At 35.6% G+C, this 9,873-nt stretch overlaps 1 protein-coding gene across 2 annotated transcripts in view; it reads left to right on the forward strand.

Moving 5' to 3' along the window:
• LOC113378751 (filamin-A-like) overlaps positions 1 to 8,118 on the forward strand; it is a 191,976-nt gene extending 183,858 nt beyond the window's left edge. For both annotated transcript variants that reach the window (XM_026619332.1, XM_026619331.1), the window contains exon 2: positions 900 to 8,118. In XM_026619332.1, coding sequence (XP_026475117.1) covers positions 1,019 to 7,681 — 6,663 coding nt within the window. In that variant the 5' untranslated portion in view covers positions 900 to 1,018 and the 3' untranslated portion in view covers positions 7,682 to 8,118. The remainder of the gene's footprint in view (positions 1 to 899) is intronic.
• Positions 8,119 to 9,873: the final 1,755 nt, after the last annotated feature.

Genomic DNA, 9,873 nt, shown 5'->3' on the forward strand with positions numbered 1-9,873 from the left:
ATGGAAAATTCACTATTGATTAATTTTTTATAATTATTAATATAAGCTAATACAACTTTCAATTATAATACGTCTTTTATACATATGCTTATACATTTGCTAAATGTCCTAAATTTGACAGTATATGATGATAAAAAAATATTTCTAAAACTTTATGGGTTTCCTTTCAACATCCTTGCAGTGAAATTTTAGAATTTAAACATTTGATTCCTTTCTCAAGAATCATCATATTTACATTAAATTCCATAATTAGTATTTGCATACTAATTCTATTATCATATTTGTTTACTAATTGTATTATGCTATCCACTAATATAATCGTCCAATAAATAAAGTGCACTAATATATTATTGTAGAAGTAATATGATTATAGAAGTTGTAGTGTGTATTCTAAATATACGCATTCTCATCGGAATTGCCAAGGTCGATTTCTATGTATATATCCACAATCCTGTGTAATATTATACTACTTAAATTTTGTAAATATGCGTTGAGTAATTCTACATAAAATATTTTTGGAATTGGTGAACATGGTTGATTTATATGGTAATACATAAATATCAATGATTTTAGTATTGTGCTATATATGATATATATATATATATATATATATATATATATATATATATATATGATTGTGTGTGCTTATTTACATTACTTATAAGTACACTAGTAATTTGCTTTAAATAATGCTTAGTGTTGTATTTCTAATATGGTGATAAATATGGGGAAACAAATTGTTTAACTATCATATATGCTTACAAATTAACCTGAATGCTATTATTATCAACATCAAGACATTGCTTCTAACATCGTCATCTCAGGATTTCATTGGACGTGCTAACCACTAAATAATAACTATACAAGGATGATTATTAAGTTTGTTTATTTAATTATAGCGGTTGCGCCTGGCGCGCAGTCCTTCGACGAGACGCCACACCCGCCAATACCTTCCTGCGATCTCTACGATCGTCAATTCAGAGACCACACAGACGGTAATACCGAAGACGAAGAAGAGATGGATGCCGCCGAGAGGGAGTTAGCCGACGACGCACCATGGAAGAGAATTCAGCAAAATACTTTTACCCGTTGGGCCAATGAACACCTAAAAAACGCGGATCAATTTATTGAAACATTAGAATCTGATTTAAGCGACGGGCTTAAATTGATTGCATTAATTGAAGTTTTGTCAGGAAAAAAAGTGAAACGATATAACAAGAAACCCACTTTCAGATCCCAAAAATTAGAAAATGTTTCAGTTGCCATGAAATTTCTAGAAAATGAAGGAATACGGATAATCAATATTGATTCTACAGATATTGTCGATTGCAAGTTAAAATTGATACTTGGTTTAATATGGACTCTTATTTTGCATTATGCTATATCAATGCCCATGTGGGAAGATGAAGATGACATACCTCATACTGGCTCAGGTCCCACACCTAAACAACGGCTAATGCATTGGATCCAGAATAAGGTACCTGAATTACCTATTCAGAACTTCACTACTGATTGGAATGATGGTAGGGCGGTCGGCGCCTTGGTAGATGCGGTTGCTCCAGGTCTTTGTCCAAACTGGCAAGACTGGAATCCCAAGGAGGGAATCAAAAACGCCAAAGAAGCCATGGGTTTGGCTGATGATTGGCTGAATGTACCAAAATTGATAACACCCGAAGAAATGGTAAACCCTAATATTGATGAGCAGTCGATGATGACATATCTATCTCAATATCCCAATGCTAAGCTAAAGCCTGGAGCACCAGTAAAAGCCCAGCCAGCAGGCGGTAAAGTTCGAGTATATGGCCCTGGAGTAGAACCATCTGGTAACCTTGTTGGAGCTCCTACTAAATTTACTGTAGAAACATTCTCAGCTGGAAAAGGTCAGCTTGAGGTTCGCGTAGAAAATCCTAACGGTCAAATAATTCCTTCAGAAGTCAAATTTAATAATGATAGAAACATGACATATACAGTTACATACACCCCAAAACAAGAGGGTAAACATAAAATTATGGTGAAATATGCAGGAAATGAAGCACCCAGAAGTCCATTCTTTGTAAGTGTTGAAGGACAAGCAGGAGATCCTACGTTAGTAACTGCATCAGGTCCTGGGCTTTTACCTGATGGAGTTTTTGTTGGAAAACCAACATACTTTGACATATTTACTAAAAACGCAGGACCTGGTGTACCGGAGGTAATAATTTTGGATCAAGCCGGTAACAAAAATTCTGTTCAATGTAAAGTTAAACAAACTGCACCAGGTGTTTTCCGCTGTGAATACGTAGCTAGTACTGTTGGATTACATTCTGTTAATGTATTCTTCAGTGGACAACTAATTCCAAAAAGTCCTTTTGGAGTCAAGATCACTTCTGCATCCGACGCAAAGAAAGTTCGAGCAAGCGGCCGTGGCTTACAACCTCAAGGCGTTCGTGTTGGCGATGTTGCTGACTTTAAAATATTTACTGAAGGTGCCGGTGAAGGTCAACCTGATATTCGCATAATTGGGCCAGGAGGAATTAACGAGCCAGTTAAATTACAAAAAATGGATGCTACGACCTATTACGCTGCTTATTATCCTAAAAAGGAAGGTCGCTATATTGTAATGATTACTTATAAAGGCCAAGAAATTCAAAAGTCTCCATTTAATGTTAATGTTGGTCCCAAGAAAGAGACAGCCATTCGAGCTTTTGGGCCAGGTTTGAAAGGAGGTATGACTGGACATCCAGCTGTATTTACAGTTCAAACGAATGGAGAAACAGGTGCTTTGGGTTTCAGCATTGAAGGGCCTTCTCAAGCTACTATCGAATGCCATGACAATGGCGATGGTTCTGCTAATGTATCATATTTACCAACTGCGCCTGGTGAATATGCTGTGCATGTGCTGTGTGATAATGAAGATATTCCCGAAAGTCCTTATATTGCTCAAATTGTACCGAAAATAAATGAAGTTATGCCAGAAAAGGTGGAAGTTTATGGTCCAGGCGTTCAGCCAACAGGTATATTAAGAGGAAAACCAACAGAATTTACAGTAGATTCAAGAAAAGCTGGCAAGGCTCCATTGGAAGTTGAAATTATTGGAGCGAATTGTCAACCGATTCCAGTTACCGCAACAGAGCAACCAGATGGTACTGTAAAATGTCAATATACGCCCAAAGACAATGCTTTACACACAGTGCAAGTAAACTTTGGTAGTGTTGCAACGAAAAAATCACCATATAGGGTGCAAGTTAGCGATCCAATAGATCCCACTAAAGTTCAAGCTTTTGGCCCTGGTCTCGAACCCGGCGTTAAAGCTAATGTACCAACACACTTTAATGTTGATGCTCGAGAAGCTGGTGCTGCTGATTTGAAAGTTGACATTAAAAATGATGCAACAAAAGCAAACGTTCCTATTCAATTGACAGATAATGGTGATGGAACATATTCTGCCGATTATGTTGCTCCAGAACCCGGAAACTATACGGTAAATCTTACTTACGGTGGATTAAAAGTTCCACAAACACCTAAAGTTAACGTTCTTCCAAGTGTCGATGTTTCTAAAATCAGAGTTGACGGATTAGAACCAAAAGTATATACTGATTGCCCAACGGCCTTCGTTGTTGATACAAGAGCTGTAGAAAAAACTCCACAACCTGGCAAAGTACAATGTGGAATTACTGGACCAACTGGGCGTAAAGTCGATACTTTCATTGCTCCTCTTGGTGATGGAACGCATAGAGTTGGTTACACACCCTTTGAAGACGGTCCACACAACGTAGAAGTTTTCTATGATAATCTTCCTGTTAAAGGTTCACCTTTCAAGGTACAGTCAACAAGAGGCTGTGATCCCAGTAAATGTCGTGCTTATGGTCCTGGTCTTGAAAATGGAGTCGTGAATAAATCAAATATTTTCACAGTCGAAACTAAGGGCGCTGGTACTGGAGGCTTGGGATTATCCATAGAAGGTCCTTCTGAAGCAAAAATGACTTGCAAGGATAACCGCGATGGTTCCTGTTCGGTGGAATATATACCTACAGAATCCGGTGAATATGATATTAGCATCAAATTTGCAGAACAACACATACCTGGTTCACCATTCAGGGTGAATGCTGATGTTGATATTGATGCTAGCCATGTACATGCTTATGGACCAGGTTTAGAGCCTATGATGGTTAGAGCGGGAGTTCCAGTTTCATTCACCGTAGATGCTAGCAAATCTGGCCCTGCACCGCTTGGTGTAAATATTACTGCCGATCATAAACCGCTTCCAAAGAAGCCAGTCGTTAAAGACAATGGGGATGGAACATATGATGTCACATATGTTCCTCCAGCTGAGGGTGCAAATCTTCAAGCAAATGTCACGTATGCCGGTAAAGACATATCTTGTAGTCCATTTGTTATGAAGGTTCGACCATCAGTCGAACCTGAAAAGGTAGTTGTTACTGGTCCCGCAGTATCACCCAAGGGTGTACCTGCTTCTTTGCCAACAACATTTACTATCGATGCCACAAAAGCTGGCTATGGAGATTTGGAAGTACAAGTTCTTGGACCGGATGGATATCCACGCGCAGTAACCGTGACTGATAATGGAAATGGTACTTACAATGCAAACTTTGTACCGGATGACTGCGGTCGCTATAAAGCCAGCGTCAAGTATGGAGGAAAAGAGGTTCCACATTCTCCATTTAATATTCAAGCTGTGGCAACTGGACACGCTGAAAAATGTAAAATTACTGAGGGTATACAAAAAACCTTAGTTAGTGGTGAAGAATACTGCATAACTGTAAATACTGAAAATGCCGGATATGGTGCTGTAACATGTAAAATTCGTTCCACAACGGGTAATGATCTAAATATAGACATTAAAGAAAACGGCGATGGTACTGTAAGTATTTTCTATACAGTACAAGACGTTGGTGAATATACTTTGAGTGTTAAATTTGGCGGACAACCAGTTCCAGAAGGTTTCTATACATTCAAGTCAGAAGAAGCGCACGAAAAAAGTGTTGTTAAATCTTCTACTACGAAAACTTCTCAATCTCATAGTATGAGCAGAACTGAAAGTATTTCTCATTCTGAATCGGTACAAAGTTCAATGACTGAATCAATATCTCAAAAAACATCTTATAGGGCTGTACAGTTAAACAACATTCCGTTGCCCTCTACTGGCGGAACTGTCGTAGCAGAAGTGCAATTACCAAGTGGTAAAAAAGATAAACCTTTGATCATTAATAATAAAGATGGTACAGTAAGCATTAAGTATGACCCTCATGAACAGGGTCTGCATTCACTCACTGTGAAATATAATGGTGAAGATGTGCAAGGGTCTCCATTCAAATTTTATGCAGACCCAATTGCGCCAGGCTACGTAACTGCATATGGGCCAGGTCTTACGCATGGAATTAGTGGCGAGCCTGCTAATTTTACAATTTCAACAAAAGGTGCAGGACCCGGTGGACTATCTATGGCTGTTGAAGGGCCTAGCAAAGCTGAAATTAGTTGTCACGATAATAAAGATGGTACTGTTTCAGTATCTTATTTGCCCACAGCACCTGGTGAATATAAAGTTTCTGTTAGATTTGCAGACAAACATATTCGGGGTTCTCCATATGTTGCTAAAGTAACAGGAGAAGGTCGAAAACGAAACCAAATTTCTGTTGGATCATGCAGTGAAGTATCATTTCCTGGTACCATATCTGATGCTGATATAAGAGCTCTTAATGCATCTATTCAAGCTCCTAGCGGTTTAGAAGAACCCTGTTTTCTTAAACGTTTGACAACTGGAAATATTGGAATTTCTTTTACACCTCGCGAAGTAGGAGAGCACATAGTTTCAGTTAAAAAGGGAAACAAACATATTGCTAACTCTCCATTCAATATTAACGTTGGAGAGCGAGAAGTCGGTGATGCCAAGAAAGTTGTAACAAATGGTAAGGCATTGAAAGAAGGAAAAACACATCAGGAAAATACATTTACTGTTGATACCCGAAATGCGGGTTATGGAGGTTTATCTTTATCTATTGAAGGTCCTAGCAAAGCTGAGATCAATTGCAAGGACAACGATGATGGCACACTAAATATATCTTATAAACCTACTGAACCTGGATTTTATTTAGTAAATCTTAAATTTGCCGATCACCATGTTGATGGGTCACCTTTTACAGTTAAAGTCACAGGAGAAGGATCAAACAAACAACGCGAAAATATTCAACGGCAGCGAGAAGCTGTTCCTGTAACTGAAATTGGCAGTCAATGTAAGTTAACATTCAAGATGCCAGGAATTACATCTCGCGACTTAGCTTCAACAGTAACTAGTCCAAATGGAGTTACAGAATCCGCACAAATAAAAGAAGTTGAAGATGGACTATATGCAGTGAACTTTGTACCAAAGGAACTTGGCGTGCACACTGTTTGTGTAAAATACAGGGATATGCATATTCCTGGTTCTCCTTTCCAATTCACTGTTGGGCCGCTAAGAGATGCCGGTGCGCATCTTGTTAAAGCTGGAGGTTCTGGTCTTGAACGCGGTGAACAAGGTAAAATAGGAGAATTTAATGTTTGGACCCGCGAAGCAGGCGGCGGTTCTTTGGCCATTTCAATGGAAGGGCCTTCAAAGGCTGAAATTGATTTCAAAGACCGAAAAGACGGTTCATGTGATGTAGCATACAAAGTTTCTGAGCCTGGTGAATACAGGGTTGCAATTAAATTTAATGACACTCATATACCTGATTCCCCTTACAAAGTATACATTTCTCCTGCTGTTGGAGATGCGCATAAATTAGAAGTAACAAACTTCCCGACAGGCAATGTGAAGGCAGATAAACCAATGCAATTCATTGTTAAAAAGAATGGCGCTAAGGGTGATATAGATGCAAAGGTTGTTGCTCCAAGTGGCAATGAAGATGATTGCTTTATTCAACTAATTGATCAAGATCGTTACTCTGTTCGATTTATGCCGAGAGAAAATGGTATTCACAGCGTTCATGTAAAATTCAATGGTGTACACGTTACAGGTTCTCCATTTAGAATAAAAGTAGGAAATGATGAAGCTGATCCGGCAGCTGTTAGAGCATATGGAAGCGGACTCAAAAACGCGAAAACAGGAATGAAATCTGAGTTTGTAGTGGATACAATTACAGGCAATGCAGGACCAGGTACGATGGCAGTAACAGTAGATGGTCCTAGCAAGGTAACAATGGATTGCTCAGAGTCACCCGAGGGATATAAAGTAAGATATACTCCATTGCTGCCAGGTGATTATTTTGTTTCTGTCAAATACAACCAAAATCATATCGCCGGTTCGCCGTTCCGCGTGCATTGTGTTGGAGATAAATTGGCAGATACAGGATCTTCAGAATCATCTTCAGTAGTAGTAGATACGACGAAAAAGGGTCATGTGCAAAAGCAAGGTAGTTTCGATTTCCAATCGGATGCGAAGAAAGTAACATTGAAAGGTGCTGGACTTGAAAAGCCGTTCTTGAACAAACAAAACCAATTTATTGTCAATGCTGCAAAGGCTGGCAACAACATATTATATGCTGGTGTCTACGGTCCACACGGACCATGTGATGAAGTCTATATCAAGCACACTGGGAATCATCAATACACTGTCAGCTACTTGATAAAAGAACCAGGAGAGTACATGATCACTGTCAAGTGGGGAGATGAACACGTACCTGGTTCACCATTTACATTGTTCGCCTAATGGACGTATGCTCAAGACGCCCGACAATAATAAGTACTACGAAATTTAGTCATATATTTGTATAATTATCAATATTGTTAACATATTCAATGTTATTGCTATAAACAAATAAGTCAGATTTTGTCTGTCACTGCATGGGATAATTATGTTATACGAATAGAACTAAGATTTTAATTTGATATAGAACATATATCATGAAATATTTTATATTTAATATATTTTTACTCGTCTGTTGCATATTTGCAAAGTGGCAGATATTTATATTTATATGCTATTGTTAAAAAAGTTATTTAAATGAGATTTTTTAAAGTAATGAAAAATTTTAAGCAGTGACCTTACTACTGTCAATTTCAATGTTATTATAAGTGCTATTATTCTAGATATTTGTAATATTATATAAATATATTTTTACTCGTAAAATTTTTTAAATTGCAGTTACGTGAAATCTACAATAAGTGAATTAGTTTTAAGAATTTGTTTTTATATGTTTTAGTTACATATTAAATTTTACATATACATGTTTTCGAATAAAAATTTTATAAAATGTGTGTTATAAATAAAAATAAAGGTCTTGCAATATTTACGTTTATTATTTCTCACTTTTTAAGGATATAATTTTTACGTCAATGCAATTCTCATAATAATAAATTTATGATAAAGTTGAACAATCAACTGAGAGATAATAATATTCATTGCTTGCTCAGTTCTCGAAACTGTTCAGGCTTTATATTTTGAGAAGAAACAGAAACTGTACAAGTCAAATGAAAGTCTGGAGAACTACGGAAAAGTCGCATTTCGAATCGTTTACTTCAAGAACTTCTCTACAATTTTTCTATGTAAAAATAATAAAGTATATTTTATTTTATGCATAAGAATTGATAAATGCACATGACATATAATATACATACATACATACAAAATACTTACACATATATATTATTAAAATGATATATACATTTCCATCATGATTATTATACTTCAATTATATTGAACAAACCTACAGATGAGAAGGGAAGTGTTTGATCGCAAAATATGTATGTGTATATATGTATATATGTATATATACTTGTTGAATTATGGATTCTCTCCGCAATATTGTCTCAGGAGACTTGGTTTGGTCGTAGTTTCTATAAATTTGATCGAGATTCCTGTGGCGTTGAACTAAATAAAACAAACTTCTGTGGCTAATATTTGACATTTATACTTGTATACGAACTACAACAATTTATGCAATTAGAGATGTGCTTTGAATTCAATTATTTAATATATATATCGATAATAACCTTTATGAAGATGTTACATAAGGCTTACAAGAAATATTCGAAAAGAAAGAATAACCAAATTGGAATTATGGAACAATATTACGAAAGTTTTGTAGTTCAATTCTTATATACAAATTTTATTTATTTCACACGAATTTATCTAATATCAATTATTTCACCAAAACAAATATATATTTTTTATAACGAACTATTCATAATAAAAAGAACTATATTATACATTCTAAAATATATCATATTTCACATGCACACGCCTACGTTATCCAATTTTTCCGTTAAACGATTCAGAATGACTTGAACTATCTAGAAAACAAAATTAGCAACTCATATTTTTCGTGAAGCTTTTTCGAAAAGTTAAAAACTATTCCGTTAGTGTTTATGCAATATTTTTTGGATTAATTCACTGGTAATGAAATGAAAAGAGGATATAAATAAAAATTATGAAAAAATACCAATTACATGTCAATTATTCTGCCACCATCAGACTTATTGATAAGTAAATATTGTATATTATAAAATAAGTATTATGATAATAGTAATATTATCAAAAATCATAATACTTTAAATTAAAGTATTGTTTTCACATTCAGATAAAAATTATTAATAATTATTATTTAATATTTAAAAAAAATCTAATATATTCCAACAAAAACCTCTAACAGAGTTTTCAAAAAATTTCGAAAATTTAAAAAACACTGTTTTTGAGAGAATATTTATTATATCTTCAAAAAGTGTATTTTTATTTAACATGTTTATATGCACTAGCAAAAATCGTGTCATTTTTAGATTTCTATTTTTTTACTCGAATTTTTACAATAATAAAATTATCATGTGTTTTACCATTTTACAATCCTAATTGAATGCGCCAACTTTTGATGGAACTTGTTAACACACTTTAGTATATGTTTTTTA

This window comes from Ctenocephalides felis, unplaced genomic scaffold, assembly GCF_003426905.1.
Source record: "Ctenocephalides felis isolate EL2017-DRISC unplaced genomic scaffold, ASM342690v1 CF-g0.4_SCAFFOLD_01886, whole genome shotgun sequence".
NCBI classification, from domain to species: domain Eukaryota; kingdom Metazoa; phylum Arthropoda; class Insecta; order Siphonaptera; family Pulicidae; genus Ctenocephalides; species Ctenocephalides felis.